Source organism: Pezoporus wallicus, unplaced genomic scaffold (genome assembly GCF_028554395.1).
Source record: "Pezoporus wallicus isolate ANWC-B61680 ecotype Strahan unplaced genomic scaffold, APGP_CSIRO_Pwel_v1 contig_5104, whole genome shotgun sequence".
Lineage (NCBI taxonomy): Eukaryota > Metazoa > Chordata > Aves > Psittaciformes > Psittacidae > Pezoporus > Pezoporus wallicus.
In genome coordinates this window covers 2,667,641-2,694,040 of record NW_026637335.1, presented here as the reverse complement: position 1 = coordinate 2,694,040, position 26,400 = coordinate 2,667,641, and the positions used below count along the sequence as shown (strand labels likewise).

Below are 26,400 nucleotides of genomic sequence, written 5' to 3'. Positions count from 1 at the left end.
GTCTACAATTAAAAAAAAATAATTCTTTCAATGCACCGATTTCTCGGAAAGCTTAACACACACACCAAGAGCAGGAAAAATGCAGTAGAGAAGTGTAATCCCCCTCAAAATATCATGAGAGAAACAGAAACGTCAGATTAATTGTGTAGTCACGTTATTTTTCCCTCCCAAGTCTCAATAAATATCTGAGACATTAGTAACAGGGAAGTGTCCCCTAATCTGCTGCACATGCTCTGCTTTGTCTTTTGGCTGTATCTGAGGATTCAGCATCCTGTCTACACAACCCAAAATCTTCTGTACAAATAGTTTCTCGTAGTGATTGCACTTCACTAACTGAGCTTGCCCAGAACTTCAAAAATATCTCTCCTGACACCTCCCCAAGCTGAGATGTAGTTTTTGGCAATCCAAGCTTCTGAGAGATGAGTCTCCAGTACATGTAGCACTTAAAAAAGGATGCCCAGTGATTGCTGAGGAGGGCATGTGTTTTGTTGAGGTATCAAGTATTGCCAGCACATTTGCTGTGGCTCAACCCTGTGACAGCTGGGAATCAGCCAACTGGTCCTGCATGTCAGACATGTCTCTTGGAAGAAATAAATGCTGCCAAGAAGGCCCTGCCCTCTGGGAACCCAGAGACGCTGTCTCCATGTGTCAGAGCTGTGGCCGTGTCAGTGAGTGACATTATCATTTCACCGCGGTGTGATGTGCAGGGTTTGCACTCTGTGCTCCCACAGACACAGCAGAGCCTGGGCTGCAAAGACCAGAGGCTGGCCCCGGGAGGTAGACAAAGCTCATTTCTCACTGCAAAGGGGCATGGCATGGTCTTCAGGATAAAGACTGCAGAAGCTTTGAGGTCATGTTAGTGCCAGTCTGCTGGATAGAAGTAGAAGGCAGGCAGGTTTTCGTTGTTCTAGTGCCTGGGCAACTCTGGTGTTTATAAAAAAAGGTAGTGTGGAACGAATCAGAAGAGAACATGGGAGTGAAGTGTGATGTATGTCTCTGCTGGCTGCCTAAAAATGATGCCTGGCACTTGGGCTGAGGGAGAGAGGGATGATTCAGACACCAGGACCTCTGAAGTCTTACTCCTGTGTGAATGCTGATTCTCTCTTTGCTCTCAGCAAATCACTTAATTCCTCCCCTCTCTCCTTTCCGTAAAATGAGGTTAATGGTAGCAATTTCTCTGCTTCATTAAAGGGCTGGGTATGAATTAATATTTGCCAAATAACTTAAGACGCAGAAGACATGATATTAATGTGAAATTAAATTGCTGCAGAGGAGATACGGTTTTGAAATTGCTGGGATCTCAGGAGTGAAATAATTGGGCATGATGAGTCTAGACTGAGGAATATAAATTAATGTCAAATTCATGAGATGTGGACTGGAATGCCTTTGGCTGATGCAGTGAAACCCATGAGAGGTTTTTCTGCAAGTAGAGAAAAGTGTTAGTACTGGAAATTGAAAGGAGACCACAAGTTAACAGCAAGGATCCCAGTGATGTTTTTCGTCTTCCTTTTTACATTGGCAAGTTAACATCAAACATCAGGATTTAAAGATAAACCTACCAGCAGACAAGAGTGATCTCTCCTGCTTTCTCCACCTAACATGCAAAGTCTGGTCCAGTATTTCTCCCGATACAACCACTGGAGTGAGGAAGATGAATTCATACTGAATTCATGCTGATGTGTATGTGTTCATCATGATGTGTTCATTCATTATGTGTTCATCAATAAGCCTGAAGTAGTTCCTAATTAGTCTATTACTAATAACCTGTTTTCACTATAATTTGGAGGACAACGAGTTCTGGCGGACAGCTCATGAGACATACAGGAGAAAATGACTAAAAATGAGCCAAAAATATCACCATACTAGTCATGAGTAGGATCCTGACCTTTCAAATAATCACTGCAGGCAACCTGAGCTCATGTAGATGGGGTCCCAGTGATCCAGGTGAGAGTACCAGGGCAGCTCATCACAGCTGGCATTTAATAGAGGCAGGAGGAAACTGGGAATGTCCCAGAGGGATACTGGCATCTGAAGGGCATGTGGGGCTTCAGAGGGGTCTGTCTCCTGTAGTTTTCTCAAAGGGAAGATCACCTCACACTGCTGAGCATCACTGTTCTGCATGGCAGTATTCCTGATCAGCTCCTTTTAAAGAACCTGAATCCCCTGATTAATGTTATTAGAAAAAGAAATAAATTCCAGCTTCCTCTTGATTAGCATTTCAAAGCTTTTTAAGCTTGTATCAAGTCACGTTTGCTCAGGAAAGAGGGCTCCTATAAACTCACTTCTTGTGAAATCTACACGTCTTTGTGAAGCAATATGACTGCAAGAGGCAGTTATGAAGAAAAAGCGTGTGTTGTGAGCCTTGCTACAGAACCCAAAAGCTGTCTCTGCAGTGACAGAGGCACAGGCGGAAAGGCTCTGTGGTGTGGGTTTTAAATGCCAAGCTGCTTCTGTGCCCCAGGGTGAGCTTGTCAAACACTTGAGCTGCTCTCCGCTGTGTTAGAGGAAAACACTCTCTTTCGCTCCCACTACAAATATAACGCTCATACCGCCTCCCTCATCCAGCGGCTGTGAGGTCCTCTGCAGTGGCAGAGGGGAAAAATAAACCCTTTTGCCCAGAGCAGAGATCTGTGGGATCCTTGTCTCCAAAGGCCTCTTGGGAAGCTGCTGAAGTGGGGCTCACTGGGAGGTGTGGGAGAGCACCCAGTGTGGGCAGCCAGTCCCTGTGGAAGAGATGCCTCCCTTGGGGGCTCCCTGCCCATGGTGGCTTTGCCAGCCTCCTGGCAGCCCTGGCTCACAAAGGGGAGAGGTTTCGTGCCTTGTACCCAGGACCCAAAGCTGTGAATCCTGCATAGGTTTGACCATCACGTTTTCCTGTTTCTGGGGAGTGGGCAGAAAGCCGCCTGGACTGTGCATGCGATGTCTGCACAGGTGGCTGCCAGCAGGAAAGGAACATTTGCCAGCATTCATTCTCTGTTAATGAAAGTAAGTCTTTTTTAAGGTCATGGGCAGAGGAGCTGTCATGTCACATCCTGCTCTTTATGTCTCCACAGCAACTCAACTTTCTGAACATGCAGAGCAGCCATGCTCTGTCTGCAATAAATCGACTCTGCTTTGTAACAGCAACATGCAGGAGGCCCCAATCCAAGAATGGGAATGTATGGAATGGCACCCTTTGAGGAAATGTCACGGTGGCATCTGAATGCTCCTCTGTGCTTTGTTCCCCCTAAGGTGGGTGGTGATGCCTGCGTGGTGCTGCGCCCAGCAGAGCCTGCAGGGTCTAATCGAAACGTGGTAGATGGAAAGAGTAATTTCAAATTTGACTCAATATTTGGTTCCCAAATGCAGAGTCACCTTCTTTTGGGCCTGTGGCTGTTTGACTGTGGATGTTTCATGGCATCATGGGCACAATTGTCTCCATCCTAACAACGAATTACTCAGCAAGGTAAAACAAGAGCAAGATACTGGTTGTTCTGATTCACAAGGGAACAAGTTCCTATTTTAGCACCATACTAGCAGAAACCTGCAGGACATTTTGCCAGAGGGGTGTGGAGAATGAGAATAGGTACAGATTATTCAGTATTTCCTGGGTGTCTGATAATTCCTTCACAATCTTAAAATCTGTAAGTGGGTTTATGCTGCACAATATAGTGCAGAATCAAGAGATTAACCTTCATCTAATTTACATCACTGGAAAAGGGTATCTGAAGGGAAGGAAATGCCCATGGTCCTCTCTGCACGGGTAAGACAGGGTTCGTGCTTGAGCTGTTGGGTATTTAATACACCTTCCCTGTAAGAGAAATTTCTGCGCCTGCCTGCCACACCTGCAGGCAAAAGAGGCAGATCCCACAGGGAATCATGGTTCAGAGCAGCTTTTCTAGTCCCCAAGCACCGGGGGTTTATGAAGGGCTGAGGCTGTGTCCCGGCTCTGCAGGGGGTCAAGGGAAGCTCCATGCATGACACCAAGTTCCCCTCAGCTGCAGAGAGCCGGGCTGGAAGGCTGCAGGACAATGAGTGAGGTCTGGCTGTGCTTGACACGTGCTTCTGGTTTCCTCCTCCAGTTCAGCATCTGCACCTTGTGAGTGGTTCTGCTTTTCACAGAAACGCAGCCAAACTTTCAGCTCCTGCTGAAGGTGCTTGAAGCACTTAAGAGTTTCAGTAGGAGTTTAGGCTTCACTTCACAACTAAAAGCCGTATTTGCAACCCACAGGAGTGTAATTGCCTATTCTTGTCTGCTTTTCGAAGTCATCAAGTGTTTTCTCCCTCCCGTGAATCTTTCCATAATACTTCTCTGTTGTTGGTAAGCCTGTTTCGCATCTCTCACTTCTGTGAGCACAGCTGTAGTTCTGTGAGAATTCAGTGGCAGCTGAATCTGCCTCTGCCAGCCTCACTCACTACCCCAATAAATGATCTGCCATGCCCAGAAAGATGCTGTTTTGTGATGCTTGGAAGTGTCAGTTCAGAACTGATTAAAACTTGTTCCTTCCCTCCTGCATTACCCCTGCCTCCCCATGGTGGGAAGGAAGTTCCTTGGCTCTGCAACCTGCTCTTTGTCAGGAGGACTGAGACTTTGTCTCAGTCTTTCAACAGCTGTCACTCAAATAAGTCTGCTCAATTACAGAGAAAAAGACAAAAGAGTCTCTAAACAGGGTGAGCAATTTTGCTTTCCCTGAGAGTTAAGTAGACTATAAACTGCTTCTCCACTTAACAGCTCCAGAGTATATTTTTTTCCTCTTGTCTGTACTCGTCATTTCTTCTCTGGGCTGTTGTGTGGCCAGGAGCGGCAGTGATGCACTTCTTAGATCATACATTTCCTGTTTTCTCCTGCATCAGGACCACACTATTTTGAGCGGAGGACAAAGCAGAACAATGTGGCTTGGTCAGATGGTGGGAGAAAACACAGGTTAGGACAGCAGGGAACTGTGGGAAGGGAGAGAAATTATTTAGGCATCACCAAAAGAGCAAAATGAAAGACCTCTGCTGTCTAATTGAATAATCCAGCATTAAAGATGCTGCTCTGTGTTCAAAAAAATAAATTCAATATAGTCATATGTTGGTATTTCTTTTCTTGTTTCTATGATGATCTCATTTTGGTAGTAAATAGCCTACAAATTTATATTATTATATTAATTAAGTTTAATTAATTTCATTAACAAATTTAACAATTTGCTACAATCTGCTGCGTACAGCCCTAAAAGACACATTCTCAGAAAATACCCTCGTTAATGGAAATCATATATGCTCTGCAATCTCAAAATGCATCTTGATTAATACAAAGATTAGTTCATCCAGTTGCTCTCACTCTTGATTTTTGAGGACATGGTCATCACCATGCAGCTTTTAATGCTAAGAGAGCGCTAAAAGTAAAGCATGTGCTCAGATATGGAAAAATAAAACATGAGGACTGGGTTATGTTAAAGGGCACAAAGCAAATGAGGCTGAGCTTGGTGGAAAGGACCAGAGGAGCAGCATGCCCCATCGCCAGCGAGGGTGCCTCCTCTCATCCTGCATCCCATCTGTTCAGGCGGTCAGTGTTGTCATTGGTGCCTGTTTGGTCATCCTGGAAAACTTCTCATATGGTTTTAAAAGCTCTTCAAGAAAACTTGTTTCTGTCTTTCCCAGTTTTGGGAAGAAATGGTCAGCCCTTCTATACAGCCCAAGGTGGAAGAGTGCACGAACTGGGATGGTGTTTTTCTAGTATCTTAAACAAATCCTTGGGATATCTGGGGATGTTCTACCCCAGTGATAAGCTGCCTAAGCATCCAGGAAGACTTTACTTGCAACAACTCCAAAAGTGCTTTCACAGCCAATGAAGAGCTGTCCCATGTCTTCCAGTTCCCTTTTATGTTTGATACTTGTCAGAGAGTTCAGGTTGGGATTGATTCCCCTATAGAAAAGGGAGAGTTTTGATGCAGCCTGTAGAAGGTGATCTGATGTATTTCAAAGCATTTGAAATGGGAACAAATGCAGATAACAGCATCAAAGCCAACACAATATTCTTCTGGTATAATGTACATGATTTAGTAGAGGAAGCAGATTTCACAAACCAGTCATATTTCTGAAGGAGAATACAAAACCCTGCAGCATTTCTCTGCTGTTCCCACACCCTGAGCTCGGTTGATGACTGTGAGCAGCTCTGGCAGCTCACAGGGTGTGGGGAGCTAAGCCAGCTCAGCCCTGGTCTGGGCCCCATATGGGGGACTGGTGACACTTGGCAAGCCTGAGGCTGACGTTTTCTTGAAATGATTTTTAAGTTCTTTGAAATGCTGCTACACTGAACAGCTTTTCATTATAATGCATGGACTTCTAGAAAGGAGGCATGAGCTGACACGGCTAAACCCCATTCTTTAACCTAGATTTGAAGTTCTGAGTACTTACTGTTTATCTCCAAACCACCCCAGCATCTTCAGGATGGCATCCAGCAGTGAAAGCTACAGACTGATTCGAAGCTGCTATTGGAAAACCAGATACTTTTGGATTAGAAACGCCTATGTGAGAAACTTGAATGTCACCCAGCAGAAAGACTCGGCCATGGCCTGCCACCTCATCTCCAGAAAGCAACTGTGTATTAAAATGCTCGTTAAATAAACATTATCCAGTTGTTGTGGTGAACAAATGGAAGGCCTTATGGGGAAATGGTAATGGCCTGTGTAAATTAAGACTGTTATGAAATGGACATACACAGCAAGAATTCATGTTGCACAAGAAATTTTCACTCTGCCTGTATCAATTGCTGTGGTTTTGGCTTTGTAGCCTTGGCAAGTGTTCTAGGAAGGCTGCAGTTGCAGGTGAGCCTGAATTAGTTCTGAGCACAGGGAGGATGCTGTGCTCTGGGACTGTGGCACTTTGCTGCAGGGACCTGCTAGCCCAGCTCCTGGTGAGCAGCCGCTCCTGGGACACAGGTGGTTCTGTGGATCGGGAGCCACCAGAAGATCTGTGGCAATGTTTGAGCTAAAGGATGCAATTATTTTGTTGTTCCTATTTCCCCATGCATACACAGATTTTCTTTTTCAAATCTTCCTTTCAAATGTGCCGGCAGTATGTATGATCCCAATCATATACAAAGGAGAGGAGATAATTGTCTGCTGAGCTGCCTGGCAGAAGAGTCTCACAGCTTAAGGTCTTCAGCCTCCTCGCTGAGGCAATGAAGATACTCAGATGGCTTTGTAAGTTGCTTCCATCACTTTATTGCAGTCCTGATTGGCTGGAGCAGAAAACACTGGCATGATTAGGAGGTAGGGAGACACAGCTGCCTCAAAGACCAGCCCTAGCTTTAGCAAATCTTGCTTCTTACGCGTGGGAAAGCTGTTAATTTATTATCAGGTGAACTGCAAGCAAAGCAGAATATTGGCCTGTTTGTTCACATTTCTGTAACGGCAATTTCTGTACCTCTTCCTCTTCTGGGGTAAACAAATATTTTTTCCTGAATTAGAATGGGAGGCCTTAGACTGCAAAAATAAGCAGACAGCGTCAGTCCTGTGCTGTACCTCTGCTCTTGTATGAGGTCTCCAATGTTGACAACAGATGAGTTTTCATGGCAGAAGGATTTTAGGGTTCAGGTCCCCAGATCAGTTTAGGCTGATCTAAGCCAGCCATCCCTCCATCTCAGCAAACCACAGCACTGACTGGGGTCACTGACCTGCACTCTCTTTTTTTTTTCCTCCCCACTTAGATTATTCCCTATTGATTAGCTCAGATGGACTGAATAGAAGGAGAAAAATTGCTCCCTAGGCCAAGCACTTGGCAATAAATCTTCTATACAAAAAGGAAATGCCTGTCTCTTCAGTTTTAAGTGTTCATATTCTTAAGCTAACAAAGGGAGATTCATGGTATTCTTCCTCTGCAGCTATTCATTTGCCTCTGGGAAAGGCTTGCCTTCTGCGCTTGCCAAGTTAATCAGTGAAACAGAGAACACAAACCATCAATGTGCATTTAAATCCCAGGCACTCTATAGCCACCAAAAAGAAAAAGAAAAAGGCTTTTGAAAGATACATCCACCTGATCCTCACGGCCACTCAACAGTGAGTGCCTCAGTCTAGGGACAGAGAAGCAGAAGGGACTTTTTCCATTTGAAGTTTCCTGACTGAGATACCGGCCAGGACAGGAAGAAAAACGGAGGAAAAATGGTTAGGACCCAAGTTCCAGATTGTGTAAGTCCCAAAGGTATGAATTAATCCATCACCAAGTGTAATTAAGCAGTGAGTTGCAAGGGCGGCTAGCGAACAGGCAATTTGGGCATAGGTCCCAGTGCTGGCCTCGGCACCAAGGAGGATGCCATTAAGCTGACCAAAGTCTTTGAAATCCTACTTCACATTTCCTCCTGGGAAAAGCCTGCAGCAGCAGCATTTCACTTGGTATCTGGGTTTTTTTCTCACCAGGAAACCCTGCAATGTGCGGATCTCTGATGCCAAATGCTCTGCAGCCTCACATCAGACATTTCAGGATTCAGGAGGTGCTGGTGCAGTGTGGTGGCTTCAGGAAAGGAGTAAGTGCTCCCCTATAAGCATCCTCTACCCAAACCCTGCTCCTTTCACCTCTCTCCCAGGAGGTTTCTGAGAACAGCAGCAGACCCATAGGACAGTTAGTGCTGCATCCTCTTGCTAAACATTACAAAAGCAAGAAAGGGTCTTTTACTTTTTGCTTTCACATCTGGAAAGGGAGGAGTTCCACAGAACTGATTTGGTCAATCTCTAGAGTGAGAAAGTTGAATGGAAGCAGGAAATCAGCATTCCTGAAGCTTCCCCTTGTACCAGAGGCACCTCAGCTTCTGAGAGCTGACATCTCATCTGTGCCGACAGGTACCGAAGAGCTGAACAAAGCTTCCCTAAATCCAAGGGAAACCTGGGAGAAACAATTTTGAAGCTTCATTTGAACCCAGTGGCAAAGAGAACAATTTTCACCTTGGCTAGAGAGGGGACCCAGCCCTTGCAGAAATCCCCCAACCTGAAGGGTTGTGCCTGCTTTTGTTTTGCACAGAAAACAGCGTATTAATACAGTGAAGAAGAAAAAATCCACCCCAGCAGTGAAATATATGTTGATGGGCTTTAACCTCACACTGTGTGACTGTTTCCATTTGAGTAAATTGCACAAAACAGTGCAGGTAAATCAGCCAAAGCTTGTGCATTTAGTATGCTTTACCTGGTAATTGAAGCTAGGAGGAGCCTTCATGGGGGATGCTGGCTGGCTGTATTATACAGCCATATGCCAGGTGGGCGGTTTGTGTTTATTTCTTGCCTGGATTGTTTAGGATCCTCTACCAGTAAGGAAAGAAATGGAAAATTACCACCTTGACCACAGTTGTTATGGAAATTGGAGTCTCCAAGCAGCTCTGGAACTCTTCCTCTACTGCTTGATCCCACATCCAGAGATCACTGCTCAGTGTTCTTATTTAGCTCTTTAGCCATGAGATTTTGAGGCTCCAATTTTCTCAAGTGCTGCATTTTGATAAGACACTCAAGCCCCTTAACTGTTCGTTTGCTTCAAGAGCGTAGAGGTGCAGGTGCTGCATAACTGCATGTCTGAACTGCGGTGTTTTTCCAGTACCTGAGGGCCAGCCCTTCAGGGAAGTCCCAGCACTGCTCAGAAACCTGCGGCTTTGCACACCATGGACAAATGTTCGTTTCAGATCACTTAGCTCATTCCTGTTTTGCTGCAGCACTTCCCCTGATGAACTTCTCTGAGCCCACAGCCCCGCTGTGGTTGTCCGTGTGTCCTGTGCAGGTGGACTGATACCACCCTGGGACAGTCGATTGCCCATTCCTGGGGCTGCTTGGGCTGCCCTCTGCCGTGTCTTCCAGCAGCTCAGCTTCTTCAAGAGCCTTTGAGGAGAAACCCAGCTGAAATCCACCTGGGAACCCGAACTGGCTGTATGTAGTGGTCATCCTCAGCCGGGTTGCCTCCTTCAACCAAGGAGATTTTTCTGTAAAATGAAGGTGTCTGGACTTTTCCTCCAGTCAGTCACATTCCTCCGTGTGTGTTAATCCTTTTTTTCAGGCTGCTTGGAAAGGAACTTGGATGTAAAATAACCATGATTGCCTCTGGAGCCTCTCTAAGAAAGGACGCCACGTTTGCTGTTTTCTGTTCCCTTGTGGCAAGGCAGGTTTTAAAAAGCATGATAATCATTTTGTATTCAAGCTCTTTAGACCTCCTGAGGAAGTGCCAGTTGGTGTATGCTCTTCAGATTTCATTCTTACCATTTCATCACCTGTTTTGACTGAAAACTAAAAGCTTCAGAGTGAGTTACTGTCAAACACACAGCCTCCTCCTTTTCTCCTTTCCTGGTTGTTTTTGCTTCTGCTGCCACTGTTTGCAAATACAGAACGATGCACGGCTCATACCCCTCTTGTGATCCACTGAATCTCAGCATTGAAAAGGCTTTTGCCCCCCTATCTTCTCTTCCTTTGGTCAGAGCTGCATGAAAGGACAGAGTTTTGAAGTAAATGCATATTTTACCACTACTGTTTGAGTCTCATCTTCCTTAATTCCTCCTTCCCTTTGGTATGTGAGTCATCCCAGCAAACTTATGATGCCTCTAAATTAATCAGGCCTTTAACGGGAACAGACATGATGAGCCATTAAAGGATGCCATTATTCAAAAGCCAGGAAAATGCTAAGGTGCTACCTGATCTTTCCTCACCTTGTCAAATGCATCCAGATCTCAGGCTTTGCCTCCTTAGCTCATGACAAGTGAGGTGCAAATGAGCAGTCCCTGCTGTGTCTGCTGGCTCCCTTGCCTCCCAGTCTCAGGCACCATCAGAAGGGTTCAAATAGTCAGAGTTTCTGTGGCAAAGTCTTGCCTGCAGAGTTTCAGCTCTCTGGCCTGTAATCAGCAATGCACTCGTAGACAGGCTTAGTTGTGAGACCATGAAAGTGTTCTGAACTTTTGGTCAAAGGCTCTTTGTGAACTCAGTGAATCATGGTTTTAAATGCAGTTTTTGCATGGTGTTACCTGAACTCGGGAGTGTCCCTGCTTACTGCTTCTGTATCTTCACAGGTAGGCTAAAAGCAATAGGTCCCTGCTGGTGCACCTATGTGTAAGCCACAGTCAGAGATGAAGGAATACATGTGCACAGCAACAGTCATATGTACATCACACACACAAATTACTTCACAGGTTGACCATCTGAGAAGGAGAAAAAAGGCGTGTAATTAGTGCAGCCCATTTACTCCATGTAGCATCAGTTGCATGATGTGTAGAGGAGATCTTGCCTTTGAACATCCGGCCCAGCACGAGCAATCGGGGTGCCAGGAGGAGCTGTGCTTCAGTGCCAATCACTTCCAAAGCAGCTCGAATCCCTTCAAAGGCTTCCAGTATCTCTTTCTCAGTGTAGTTTTTAACAGCCCATTGTACCTTTCTATTTTCCCAGAGGCTGGTGCATGGTAGGGGATGTGATATACCCACTCAATGCCATGCTCTTTGGCCCAAATATCTATAAGGTTATTCTGGAAATGAGTCCCATTGTCTGACTCAATTCTCTCTGGGGTGCCGTGTCGCCACAAAATCTGTTTCTCAAGGCCCAGGATGGTGTTCCGGGCAGTGGCATGGGGCACAGCGTATGTTTCCAGCCACCCGGTGGTTGCTTCCACCATGGTAAGCACATGGCGCTTGCCTTGGCGGGTTGGTGGCAGTGTGATATAGTCAATCTGCCAGGCCTCCCCATATTTATACTTCAACCATCGTCCTCCATACCAAAGAGGCTTTAACCGCTTGGCTTGTTTAATTGCAGCACATGTTTCACACTCATGAATAACCTGGGCAATAGTGTCCATTGTTAAGTCCACCCCTCGATCACGGGCCCATCTATTTGTTGCATCTCTGCCCTGATGGCCTGAAGTGTCATGGGCCCACAGGGCCAAAAATAATTCACCTTCATGCTTTCATGGTTGCAGACCACTCTGTTTAAAATGTCCATCTGCTCTCTGCCTTTAGTCTCTTTAGAAGCATTCCGTTAGCTGATCTGCAGTCACCGAGAAGCACACAACTCATACCTCTGCATGCAGGAATAAAAGGTATTTTGGTCGGTGAGAAAACGAACATGAGCCAGCAGTGTGCACCCACAGCCCAGAAAGCCAACCGTATCCTGGGCTGCATCAAAAGGAGCGTGACCAGCCCGTCAAAGGAGGTGATCCTACTCATTGTCAAGTCACTTTTATTAGCAATGAGTCTTCTGCTAAGGAAAACATGTTTGGTTGGTTGGTTTGTTTTTCTGTCCTCTACTCTTCCACAGAGTGTGAAGAATTCAAGCAGAACCTCCCAAGAAGAAAACGTACCCTAAGGGGTGTTAGAGGCTTGGAGGCTTCTGGAGCCAAGAGTCTACCACAGCAAAGGGAGATGTATTCTTCAAAAAATATTGGTCTTCCCACATATATGGGCCGTTCTGATCTGAAGGACAGAAGGTTGCTGACCCAAGCACTGAGCCAGGCATTTTAGGGATGGGCCGGTGTCACTATTACCTGCTGGGTTTTCATATCACAGTGGAAATCATGTGGCCAGCTGTCAGGCAGGAATTAAACGTGCTGTTGGTGGCATTCTGTGTGGTTTCAAGCAGGAAAAAAAAAAAAGGAAAAAAAGGAAAATAAAAAAATCAAGTCTGAAGCTCCAGACCCCAATGGAGTCACTAAACAATGCCCATCAGTTCAAGGAGAAGGCAGATTTACAACATCATATTAGTTTTCTTTGTTCTGTTGCCCAAGCCTTTCAGCTGAAAATTCAAGGACTATCAAATTAGTTTTAAAGCTTTTCTTTTCCAACCGCTCTGAAGTTCCATTATTAGTAGCTATTACATACTTGCCATTTGTATTTTGAAAAATAAAATCTAAATTGTAACTGTCCACAGAAAATCAAATGCAATTGCTATTGCATTATTGCTCTTATTTCTCCTGTTGAAGCCCATTTTGCAAAACCAACTTGTGATGAATTTAAGTGCTATTTAGAATATATGCTAATGGCAGAGTCTAGTCTGAAATTATGTGTTTGAAAACCCTGTGCCCATTTGGGTGTGCAGCTAATGCTAGCTCCTACTCTGACCCTGGGGAAATAGTGCCTGCATATTACACAGAGATTAGTTTGTGCTTCCCAGTTCCTGCCACCTGAATTTTAATTTGATTTTGGATAGCAGATGAATGTAAGATTTGGACGTAGCTTCAGTTTTAAAGACGAAGTGCCAGTTGTTTAGGCATCTGGCATGTTTGCCCCAGGTGAACACAGCCTTCATGAGGCTGTTCCAGCTGGGGGGGGCCTTATAGTCCACAAGTAGTAAGCCAAGCTCAGATGAAACAGTAATGTGAAGTGAAGCAGTCTGGTGCAGAAGACTGTGCCTTGCAGTTCAGAAGTTACTGATTCAGCCCCTGGCTCTGCTGCCTCTACCTTCAGTAAACCCAATCTGGCTTTTTAAACATGTGTCTCAGGAGGAAGGAAAGGCGAGTGACCCACACATTGCCTGACTGTGCGCATTAAACAACACATGCGGGTATAAGGCTTAGTAATAAAAAAAGGATTCACCTATATCTTTTATGCCTTAAGTTCTGATTGTGACAATAGATACCAATATCTGAGAGCAAAAGAAGGAGTTCTTACAGCTCATCTGTTACAATGCTTCTGGTGCCTGCGTATCTGTGGTATTATTAATTCATCTGTCTAGAGGGCATCTAGCCCTGCAGGAAACAAAAGACCTTCTGACATTTGAAAGTAAGACACAAGAAAGAAAGATACTGAATGTCTTTAATATCTCCAGCCTGCAAAGACTCCGCAGAGACAGGGAGGTAACTTGAATTTTGTCCAAGAAAAACAGGCAGAAATCTCTAAGCGATTTTATTCCACAACACAAGCATTCCTGCTCCTAAAACATTTTCTGAGAAGTAAAAAACCAGACAAATGTCAATCAGACACTTGTCTAATGACATGGAAAGCAAAGGACTGGCTCCTTTGAGCATCTGTGGGACAGGAGGTGGTTCCTGGTTAGTCCCTTTCTCTTCCGCTGTCACCAAGCATTGAGGCAGGAGCACAGGGCAAGACGAAAGACCAGGAGGAGTAGTGGGCATCAGCTTCTCACCTACCCTCAGTCTGTAAACCAAGCAAGTGGTAAGGCATATATGGGGAATAGCAGGACCAACTGCAAAGGGAAAAGTCTCTGTCCCCATTCAGGAGGGTTAATGAGGATTACTGTTGTACAGAGGAATATTAGACGCAACAGTGAATCATAATGAATCGAGTCTTAATTCTTCAAGCAGTGAGTGCTAGAGTGTTTCAAGGGGTTCTAGCATATATCAGTAATCAGATAATTTGCACCTGGAGAAAGATAACATGCCTGGGATTTGGCTGCAAATTTGATTAGCCTAAACTCATAGCTTTCTTCTTTGGACATCCTTGCAGTTATAAAGCCAGTAATAATATGTGCCAGGATAGAAATATATGAGAGGATAACAAATGATTCTTCAGGTGCACGGGAATCTCACAGGCGTGATGAGAATAACTTCAGTGGAAAAAATAAGCAGAAGCCTACCAGATCACCTTGTTGTAATGGTAATAGATGTACAGCGTGTTCTTTCTACATCCCTGAGGCAAGAAACTCCATATAGTAAATACAAGACTTCATTCTGCTTCTGCTGAAAACAACTGGAGTTATGCCACAGCCTTCACCTGGAGTAGCTTTGAGACCCTGGGAAGCAATAAACACAAAAATCTGGGCAAAGAACTGGTTTCCTGGAAACACACACATCAAATATGCATCTCTTTCCTTCCTATCTCTATTTTGGCTCTCTTTTTCTCCTGTTTACTATGAAGATCATCACTGGTTTTTCAAAAGGCCTCTGGCTGTTGTGGTGCAAGCTGTGATGCTCAGTCTGCTTCACAGCAAAGATACCCAAACTGAAAAAAAAATGAAATTAAATTGTCATCACTTTCCTTGACAGAGGATAGAGACATGGCTGGAGATCAGGGTGCATGCCAGACCCAGGATGAGTGATCCCAGCACAACTCGGTGAGCATCCAGGAGCAGAAGGACCGATTGCTCCAGCCCCGTGTGTGGCTCCACAGCCACCAGCAGCTCCGACATTGGGCACATGCTGTTAACTTTTCCCAGCACCACTTTAACTTCCCAGGATCAGGAAACTGAGTTTAGGGATGCTTCTGGATTATTGTTTTTTAATTTGGTAGTAACAAATTAAATGCAGACGAGTCCATCTTCACGGAGAACTGGAGACTCCAACTGCTCTAACAGCATGCAGAAAAGGTGAACTGAATGCCAGAGAACAGGACAGATGTTCGGAAGCGTGTGTATAACAATTCTAAGGGCATTATTAACTGAAATAAGCAATAATTAGATAATTTGGAAAACAAAAGTGGTGTTGTCATTGTAACTGACAGGACTAACGACAGCGGCGTGTTGGACTGGACTGCTGAAACCTCAGACTCATGAGAATTTTGAATGATTGGCTCTGCATGTCAGTGTGTGACCTTTTTACCCATAAACAAAATCCTGGATCTAGCAGGAGGCACATTCTCTATGTCCCATGTCCTGCCCATGCGTTCCCCGTGTGAGCAGCCAGCCTTCAGCTCCGTGGAAAAGGAGCCACAGGCAGGATCAGGAGATCACAGAGCCCACTGTGGGCAGAACACAAAGCCTTCTTACTTGTTTTTTAAATCAGGTGTAACACACACAGCATGCAGAATGAGAAAGATGATAGCTTAAAATATTGTCTAAAATCTTTGCCTGAAACCTAAACTGACTTTTTTCCATTTTTTTTTATTTTTTTTTTTTTTACATTTCTGTGTCAACATCTGTCAGGAAGAATCCAGATGTGAGAAAACACTTTTCTAAGAGCAATCTGTCAGTGCTGAAAATCCACCAGTTCTAAAATTCAAGCTTGGAAAGTTTTTTGTTTCTTTTCCCCACTGATTCCAGTTACATTGCCGCACACAGGTGCCCTGTTGCCAGAGCAGGCATCTAGGAAGCCATGCTCAGAGCCCACCCAGGCTGGTTTGCATCCACAGCCCTGCAGCGTGGTGGTGGGCTCCGCTCTGCAGCAGTTGCGGCGTGGCTACAGCCATCAGAGCTCTGCCCATCGTTTCAGTCCTTGGTGGTGAAGGGATGGGTACGTGCAACGTGTCCCCTTTGGCTGGATGTTGTGATACTGTCTTGGCTGAGTGCCGTTTGAGAAGACTGACGGTGCCTGTGGACTTTGAGGGCGATTCAGTGGTAATGAGAAGCCAACACCAAGGACTCCCTGAGCTTCCACGTCCCCGCTGCCCCTGCCCACACCGGCTGCGCTGGGGGTTACCTCGGGCAGGGGCCCCGGGGCGCCGCTCTCACACCCGGGGCTGTTTTATGAATGGAGGGGTGGCCACGCCCCCGAGCCCCGCCGCGCCCCCGGATTGGCAGCTGCGTCCCGGTCCCGGTGCAGGTCCCGGTCCCGGTCCCGGTGCAGGTCCAGGTCCCGGTGCAGGTGGAGCGGTAAGTGAAGGGGAGGTGGGGAGAGGAGGGAAGGTCGTTGTCACTGGGGAGAAACTGCGTGTAACTTGTGCTTGCAACGGGTGTTAACGAGGGAAGATTAATCCGGTTCAGCCAGTGGAGCGCCGGTTTCTGTCCAGCATTACAGCACGGGTCGGCCAGAGCCCTGCTGGAAAGATGCCTTTAAATTCGTTAGAGGGGAAGGTTCTGGTTCTTCTCTGCTCTGCATCGGGAAGGAATCCTTGCTGCAGCAGCTGGGAGCGCTCACCCAGGCTTTCTGACCCAGGAGCTGGAGAGCTAGGGAGGTTGCAGTCAGGTAGGCTCTTCCTCTCTGCCCTTCGGATTCTATCAGGTTCTAAAAACTGAAAGGCAGACCCTCCTGTTGCATAACACCGTGGTATTCCAGCTCCTCAGGATCATCTGCGTTTAGCCACACCGTTCTTCAGGGAAACAGGACAGTGCTCTCTACTGAGAGGATTGCTTTTCAGTGTAGCATGAGCATCTCAGCTGTGGTTTACACAGAGATGAAAGTGGTTCAGCTGGAGCTTACTAAAATATGATTTGTTTTTGTTACACAGGTGCTGCATTGCTCTTAGGTCCCTCTCATTGCCCGCTGAAAGCTGACATTCACCATAGAGGATGACATCCTCGGTACTTACTACAGTGGATAATAAAGAGGTGTGGAGTCCTGCATGGCTTACCTAGGTGTGGGATAAACTTAAAGGCTGTCATTGGAGTAGAGAGTCCATCTGCTATCCTGCCCCAGAAGCCCAGAGGGATGTAGTTCTGGATTCTCTCATTACCTGTGGAAGCACTAAGTCCTTTCTGACTCGTGCCAAGCTCACAATGTTCTCAGAGATGTTCTGCTACAATGAGTCCTGTGTTCCAACCATCTTTTTCACACAAGGTGAACAATCCCTTTCCCTGGTTTTGGCTCTGCTCCCCATTTCATGGCAGATCTCCAGGTTCACAACTTGTGAAAGTCAGAGTGGAACCTGGTCTAGGGCTGGTCCTGATGCTCCCAATGCCATCAGCACTGAGATACTAACAAGGAGATAAGTTACCTGTTGCACTACAGTTGCTTTGCTCCAGCAGAACCCGTGAGCATTTGTCATGCTCTCTGTCCTACCCAGGCTTCTTTCTCTCACAGACTTGCCCAGTAAACACCTGTAATCTCCTTCCACCCCAGCAAGCTACTTTAACATCCATTTGCTTGTGAGAGGCGTCCTCTTGTAGGTCCTTTGGTATTCCCCATGCTCCGCAGAGTAAGCAGACAAGCTAAAGTGGATTGTATTGTGGAATGCATGGCTATAACCACCATCAGCTCCCTGTACCTTATTTCCCCCAGAAAGCAGTTGATCTCTGACCCTTGTGGTGCCTGCAGCTGAGGCCACCTGTGTGGCTGAGCATTGTGCTGGTTTGGGGGTGCTGGGTGTCTCTTTCAGGCCATGTGGTGGGTTGGCTGTCCTGGGCAGCCAGCCAGTCCCCTCTGCAGGAAGTATCAGGGAGCCTTTTAGTGCTTTGAAAGCTCTGCTTACTAATGCCTTGCACTGTGCGAGGTCCATTGATTTGTGACCATGGGGCTTGATGGGAATGGCGTGTACCAAACAAAAACCAATTGCCCTCCTGGAGAGCCTGACAGCTTCTAAATGACTTTCCCCTCCCATATATTTATATATGTATATGGTTATAGGTAGAGCATATCTATAAATACCAGTGTGCATAGTTAATAGGTTCCACCTAACATCAATAGCTCAGCAAAATCTAAAATCACCAGAAATATCTAATGGGTATCAGTAAAGGTGAGGAAGCAGAGGGTTTTTTTGTTTCTAGGGAATAGTTCTTGTGTCTCTGGCACTGTGTGTTGGTTTGTTTGTGTATGGTGTGAAGACTGTGAGTTCCGTGCCTCTACTGCTAACTTTTTGCCTTTGCAGGAAAGACCATTTCCTCGCTGAAACAGAAACACTGAATGCAGAATGACATTGCTGTTTGGGGGAGAAAATGTGAGATAGCCTGAACTCAACTTCTGATGTGATTTCCAGGTTCTGAATTGCTTTAGGATAATTGCTGGTGTTAGATGCAGACACAAGCTATCTCTGCTCTTGAAAATGATCCCCAAATGGCTCCAGCTGTACGTTCCAACAGAAAAGAACTGGCTGTTTTGAAGTAGAGGATGAAAGCACCAACGGTGCAGCCTTTTGTGGAATTTGGACGAAAAATAGACTCAGGTGAGAAGAAAGAAGAAAAAGCTGACATGGGATTAAAACAACTGCAGACCTTGCCTGAGGTTTGCCTACAGGTGCTGCATGTAATAGTGAGTTCTTCTTTCCAGCCTGCCTGTGGAGCTATTGTTCTTCCTGATACACAAAGGGGTTGAAAGTGTGTGGTCTCAAACCAGCCCCTTTCCAACATGCTAGTTGGAACTGCTCTCCAGTGCTGCCTCTGCACGGGGGGAGCCCATCACACTATGGAAGTTTCCTCCAGCTTTTCATCTTAAGGTGGTGTTTGTAGTGTCAGCTTCATCTTTACCAGCCTCCTAGAGAACCAAGAAGTTCAAGGTGATGGAACACTTCCTAGGTCAGCTGGAGCTGTGATCCGGGTGGCCTCGAGCTTACTGAAGGCTCAGGTGAACCCACCATGCCTCGCTTGCTGCTTCAGTTGTACAAGTCACATATGATGGGGTTTCTTGAGGAGTTTGACCACTACACTTCCTTGCCCAAACTCATGTCAATCTACCAAGCAACCAACAGGACCATCTTCAACTGGACAGACAGCCATATTGTTGAGTGGGAGAAATTCGCTGAGCTGGCTAAATACGAGCCAGAATCCCAGAAATCGACAGTGAAAGCACTCCTTATTGTGGCATACTCAGTCATTATCACCATGTCTCTCTTTGGGAACATGCTGGTGTGCCATGTGGTGCTGAAGAACAAGAGGATGCACTCAGCTACCAGCCTTTTCATTGTCAACCTGGCAGTGTCTGACATTATGATCACGCTGCTCAACATGCCTTTTACCCTGGTAAGTGTCCCCTGTGCTGTCCCCTCAGTCAGGAGACGATTCTCTCATGAGAGCACTGCTTGGTGGTCACACCCTCTCTGTGCATGCTCTTCTAGGACTGAGGTGTGAACCCAATACAATCAAGTCTAATAGACAACTCTGCCAGGCAAGTAAAACACTGTTCAGCACCCTGGGGGCTCCGTTTGCTCTCTTAGAATCTGTATCTCCTAAAAGACCCTAAAGTCTCTCCAGGTATGCCACCAAACCACAAGAAATTCTTGGGGAAAGCAGAGTAAGTGTCTGGATGAACATGTAATGTATTCACAGGAGAGCACTGGAGGGTCACACTTAAACAACTTGAATGACAGTCATACCCAGGACATTGGAAGAAAGTAGTCGAGCTTTTCAGACCTGCCACTTGGGTTAAGTCTTCAGTGAAAGCTCTGCAGACCAGAAAGGAGGGGTCTTTGTTCACTTTTTCCAAATATAATTGTTAGTATAATTAAAAAGTTGTTACTGCTGTTCATAAATGATGCTTATATGAATAGGCCAGGAGGGCTGCAGCAGCACCACTCATTTAATCTGTGGGGCTTGACCTTTAAAACTCTACTGTAAATGTTTCAATATCCAGCATAGCAGACCTTTCTCTGGGTTTCAGGTGGAGCTGCCCTGCCATGTGGGCTTCCCCATGGGATTGTTTTCAGAACATCTGGCTGATGACCTGTTCTCTCCCACCCCCAGGTTCGGTTTGTGAACAGCACGTGGGTCTTTGGTAAGGCCATGTGCCACGTCAGCCGCTTCGTGCAGTACTGCTCCCTGCACGTCTCCACACTGACACTGACAGCCATCGCTCTGGACAGGCACCAGGTAAGATGCCACCTGATCGATGTTCCAGTGCAAGGCTCCTCCCAAGCCCCTGCCAGTCTCAGTTAAGCCATGCTTTCAAGGTGGCTGAATCTTGGGGATTAAACCCATATCCAGTGAGAAGGCTTTAGAGCTAAATTCAAAGATCCCCCTCATGTATCAGGGGTGGGAAGGCTTGATGGACTTCCGTAGGCTCTAGGTACAGGGCAGGAGGGAAAACACAAAATATGGCACTGCACGCCCCAGCTTTCAGTGGAAAAGGGTGAGGACACCTTTTTCATGTCATTTGAAGAGCCAAGTCCAACCTAGCTCCCAAGTATGGCAGCGGAAATTGGTTCAGGAGGTGGTGTTATACATGGGAGGCCTTGAAAGACAGCTAAGCCAATGCTGAGTGCGAAGTGTTCCTTTAGCTGTACAGGGAACTTTTCCAACCTTTTTAGTTTACCACCCAAAACCCATAGAACACCAGTAGCATCCTGAGTTACGTTCTGGTTTAGCTGCCCATTTGTTTTTTTGCTCTTTGTTTCCCATTGGGCATCATCAAGTTGCAGGAGAGATGGAGAAAAAAGAAATTCTGAGACTAAATCCCTGTGGTGCAACTATGGGACTAATGCTAGACCAGTACAAACAGGAGTAGCAGAGTGGGAAATCTCTGTTGGAAATCCTGGGAAGAGACTTAAGAGCTGGAAGAAGACCATGCCCAGCATCTGCCTGCAGCATGGCCATGTTAGCTGCCCACTGGGATAAACACTCCCTGCATTGCCAGTACCTGAAGGAGAAGGTAGTTCAGGCTTTCATGTAATCAGTCAAACAACATTTTCCAGGCTCTCAGATTTTATAACCTCTTTACCTTTTCATTTAACAGAGAAAATTTCATAAAAGGTGAGTTAATGCCTCAAAAGAGGGTAGGAGGCATTCAGCTTCCTAGGTTCAGCTAAACAGAAGAGGTTTCTTTACGTAGTCCATATAGAATAAACAAACATACCCAGTCTTTCACCAACAGAGAGGCTTGTGTAGATAACTTCTTTTTTCTCTGCCTAATGTAACCCACAATTTAAGGAAAACGGTCCTCACAAAACCAAAACAGGAAAAAGTTCATTTGAAAGCACTTCTGAGCAGAGTGAAAAGTTCAGTGTTTCCCCTTTTCCAGGTCACTCGAATAAGCAGAACATTTCCCTAATTGCAGCTGTCATTTTCTTAACAGCATTGGATCACAACGAAAAATGCCTCTGCTGTGTGTGTTGGTGAAGGGACACTGCATTCCTGTGTGACAGGAGTTGTGGTGATGTCTCTGTTGCAGGTCATCCTGAACCCACTGAAGCCGAGGATGTCACTAACAAAGGGAGCGCTGAGCATCTGTGTTATTTGGATGATGGCAACCTGTTTCTCCCTACCCCATGCTATCTACCAAAAGCTTTTCCAGTATAACTACAGGTGAGCTGTTTCCCCTTCCAGGTGAGCATGGAGAGGCCTGATGGCCCTTTGCAGCAGTGGCTCTCAGTGGTGAGCATGGCTGGAAGGGCTCCAAGGCTTGGGGAAGGACACAGTGGAATCAGCAGGAGTTGCGTGTGGATGAAACCTCACTTCCCAGTGCCAGCATTTTGCAGGAATGCCAGACTCAAGGCCAAGGGGATAATCTTAAGTGGACAGTATTTTCAACCTGAGAGATCTGTTCCAGGAAGCAGGGAAAGGGCGCAGTAACAGGCAGCAGGAGAAAGAGTATTGTAAATATTGGGCTTCTCTGTGAATGAATCATGAGCAGCAGGTGGAAGGAGGTGATCCTGCCCCTCTATTCTGCTCTTGTGAGACCTCACCTGGAGCATTGTGTGCAGTTCTGGTGTCCTCAACATAAAAAGGACATGGAACTGTTGGAACAAGTCCAGAGGAGGCCACGAGGATGATCAGGGGACTGGAGCACCTCCTGTATGAAGATAGGCTGAGAAAGTTGGGGCTGTTCAGCCTGGAGAAGAGAAGGCTGCATGGAGACCTCAGAGCAGCTTCCAGTATCTGAAGGGGGCCTATGGGGATGCTGGGGAGGGACTCTTCATTCGGGACTGTAGTGATGGGATGAGGGTTGATGGGTTCAAACTGAAAAAGGGGAAGTTTACGTTAGATATAAGGAAGAAGTTCTTTACTGTGAGGGTGGTGAGGCACTGGAATGGGTTGCCCAGGGAAGCTGTGAACGCTCCATTCCTGACGGTGTTCAAGGCCGGGTTGGATGGAGTCTTGAGTGACATGGTTTAGTGTGAGGTGTCCCTGCCCATGGCAGGGGGTTGGAACTGGATGATCTTAAGGTCCTTTCCAACCCTAACTATTCTATGAGTCTGTGATTCTGTGACAAGCATCTTTCTTCCTGCTGCACAGCCAGTTTTCTCCCATCAGCGGGGCAGGGAGAGTGTTTGACTGCTTTTTATTGCTGTTTGTATATGAAAGGTTACACAAGATGGGAGTGCAATCTGGGGCTCCACAGCCCTTCCTTACTCGTGCTTGTGATTAATACCTCTCTGGGGCGTAAATATCTTCACCCACTTAGACATTATAAACAAAGTGTTGGGTTACTCCTGTACTTGCATTGCTTCACCGCTGTGGTCAGGGTATTACTGAACAAACTGCTTAGGAATGAACAACCACCATCGGTTTCATGGCACCCACCTCTGTTCATCCTTTAGCACAGCCAGAGGAAACTTAGCCGCACATTGGCCTGAGGCAGCTCAGTGTTATAAGGACTTCCAGGACATGCTATTCTTATCCCTGCTTTCCATTGAATGAAAATTCCAGTTGTGATATTGCTGGTAATGGCTCACTGCAGGGCCAGGGTCTCCTGAGCCAGGAGCTGTTGGGGTTCTAGGGACAGGAGAACATGGGCTCCACCAGCACTTTTCTGGTGCAGTGCACAGCGGTGCAGTAAATTCCATGGTCATGTCAAAATTTACCGAATCACAGCATCCTGGTTGGTTCTCAATGAGCCTCTTCCCTGAAATGGTCTTGAGCCTCTTCTCACAGCTCTGTGCCCCTGCTTTGGAGGGTGAAATGAGTTTTTAAGCTCTGCAAGCACCAAAGCATCACCCTTGCTAGTCCTCAGCTGTCCTCCAGCCCAGACACCATGTTGAGCTCAAGGGATTCCCCAGACAGCTGATTCCTGGGGAATATGGTGAGGGATGGCTGCCCCACTCCGGCCCCACTGCTTCTGCTCTTTCCCTATGGCTTTGCTCTTCAGCATGGCTATGATGGGTCTGACTCCGCACCGTGGTGTCACCTTGAGTGCCATGCTTGCTTCCCCATAGCAGATCTCCTGTTGCTCTGGCGGGTCCCCTTTGGCAAGCAGAGCTGCCCACAGGCAGGGGCTGGGTCACTTGAGCCAGCAGGGAAACTGGATCCTGGGGAGGAAAAGGTCAGGAGCGTGGCTCAGAAAGGATGATCTTCCCTTCTGCGCCAGGTCCCCTCTTGAGCGTTATTGTCTCCAGGGTGCTTACTTGGCTGAGCTCTGCTCCTGCACCCGTTGTCATCCCTCCATCAGCTGCACATGGGGCCTGCTCGCAGCCGTCCGTTTTCAAGCAATCTTCTATTTGTGGCACAACAGCCAGCACCAGAGGTTGAAAACAGGATATTAAAGATATTAATGAATACTGCAATGAATAAGTGCAGCTTGATGGGGGCTAAAGTCTGTGCTGAATACAAGTGAGCAGAGGACAAGGGTTGAAGAGAAAAGGGCAAAATGGTACAAGAGGAAGAAAAGAGGAGAGGAAGAAAAGAGGAGGTGAAAAGGAGAAAACATCTGCTGGAAATACATGTGCAAGTGCTCCTTTCTCCTAATGCTTCATCCAGACATCTGTGGGATGCAGAGGGTCCCTTACAGAGCAACCACTTCCCTCGCATCAGCATGGCAGGGAGAGCGTTTGACTGCCCACATGGGCTTTTTATTGCTGTTTGTATATGAGAGGCATTGCTCTTCAGATGGTGCTGGGGTGCATCAGCAAATATCTGCTGCCAGCCAGAACGTGTGAACAGAGCCTGGATCTGCTGCGTTGGACATGACAGATTGCTGAAGCACTGTTAAAATGAGCTACTGCATAGAGTTGAACTCAGTTCTTTTGTTAGTTAACCATCAGAAGTTAAACTGTCAGGCTTAAGTTAAACTTGAGTTAAGCAACCAAGTTTTCTAGTAATCACAGCCATTTTAAGATGTTGCAATTGGGTTTTAAAAGTTGGTCTCCCAAAAAGCTGGTGGGAAGAGGATGGTCAGTATGGGAAGGAAGGAGTGCTGCCCATGCACGTGGCATCATGGCTATGAGCCTGTGAGGCTTTCACACAGCCCCTGGCCCTTTCCCTTCCTCTTTTGTCCATAAGGGTTTTGACTTCCCAGCTGCTGCAGCAGTTTTCTGCTGTGGCTGAAGGGGTCCTGTACCTGCTTGGGTCACAGAAAGGTGTGTGACTGCACATCCAACCTGGCAAAGGCAAGTCAGGGCTATCACAAGTGCACTGCAGTGGTGATCCCAGCACCTGCTGTGACACTGTCGCATCCTGAAAAGAGCTGTTCAGTTGTGCTTGTCCAGACCCAGTCCACACAGCCCAAATGCAAGAGGAGTGACACATCCTGGGCTGGATTTCCAGGTAGGCTCATTCAGGGGAACCTGGGAATAATGTGCCTTTATTCTAGGTGTGTAGGAATCACTCATGGGCCTGGAGAAAAGCAGGAGTTTGGTGAGACTCACCTACTGCCTTCTTTCCCCCTGCACTGGGTTTTGGGGGAGGAGAAGATGGGCATGGCGGTGCCTCTGTGCCTATGCACACAGGGAAGGGACAGATGCAGCTGGATCAGTGCTGCTTTCACAGTACCCCCTTCTGTAAGAATGGGCCAGCGGAAGTGACGTTTACCATGTCACATGAGTGCCTCATTCAATTAAGATCTGTGGCTTCTAAGAGGAATCTCCAGTTTGTCTTTCTTTTATCAGACTATAGTTTAAGGGAAAATGAGGTAATATACTTTAGCTAGTCTTACCCTCAGTGAGACACCAAGATCATCATGAGAATGCTTTCTGAGAAACAGAGGTTTGACTGAGCTTGGTTTTGTTGAGCTGAGCAGTATCTGCCCCTGCTCTGTCTGTACTATGAATCTGAAGTGGTGATTGTGGGTGCCGTGGAAACCTCACTGTGCTTTGCCAAATTGGCAGTATCCATTTGCACAGCAATGGCCACGTGCTATATATGTATTTGTTTGTTTTCAAGGGAAGCCACTGTCCGGAGTTTGTGCCTCCCCGATTTTCCTGAGCCTGCAGAGCTGGTCTGGAAGTATCTGGACCTGTCTACCTTTCTCCTTCTTTACCTCCTGCCTCTACTCATCATCACTGTCACCTACACGCGCCTGGCCAAGAAGCTGTGGCTCCGTAACGCCATCGGAGACATCACCACACAGCAGCACATCATGCACCGCAAGAACAAGAAGAAGAGCATCAAGATGCTGATGCTGGTGGTGGTGGTCTTTGCTGTCTGCTGGTTCCCTCTCAACTGCTACGTGGTGCTCATCTCCAGTCTAGGCATCAAGACAAAGAACTCCCTCTATTTCTCCCTGCACTGGTTCGCCATGAGCAGCACCTGCTACAACCCTTTCATCTACTGTTGGCTGAATGAGAACTTCCGCTCAGAGCTCAAGTCCCTGCTGTGCATGTGCCAGAAGGTACCTCAGGCTCAGGACAATGCTCTGCCACCTGCGGTCACATCCTGCCACGAGGCGTGGATGGAGCAGGCCAGGTACCGGAAGGCACCTGCCTCACAAACCATTTGCTCCACTGTAAACATCCAGACTGCCAACACAGGCCTGTGAGCTGGAGGGCTGAGGTGAGTTGTCTGGTTCCGTGGATGTCAATGGGACCTCCTCGTTTCTCCTCCAGCAATGATGGTGTTGCTCTGACTCTGTTTACTACTGACTTTTGTCATGTACCACAGTAGCAACCCCTTCACTCAGTGCGGTGGCAGCAAAGCCTCTTAAGCACCCTCCCTATAAGCCCACAGCTGCAGCTGTTCCAAGCAGCAGGAGACATGGAGGTCCACAGATGGTCATTTGCTTTCAGGGTTTCCCATCTTATTACTA

At 46.8% G+C, this 26,400-nt stretch overlaps 1 protein-coding gene across 1 annotated transcript; it reads left to right on the top strand.

Annotated features, from left to right (window-relative positions):
- Window positions 1-19,069: 19,069 nt before the first annotated feature.
- Window positions 19,070-26,133, top strand: LOC130596838 (G-protein coupled receptor 83-like). The gene is made up of 4 exons (XM_057404836.1): window positions 19,070-19,469; window positions 20,190-20,315; window positions 21,613-21,746; window positions 25,539-26,133. The coding sequence occupies exons 1-4, from the start codon at window positions 19,086-19,088 to the stop codon at window positions 26,131-26,133; spliced, it is 1,239 nt and encodes a 412-aa protein (XP_057260819.1). The 5' UTR covers window positions 19,070-19,085.
- Window positions 26,134-26,400: the final 267 nt, after the last annotated feature.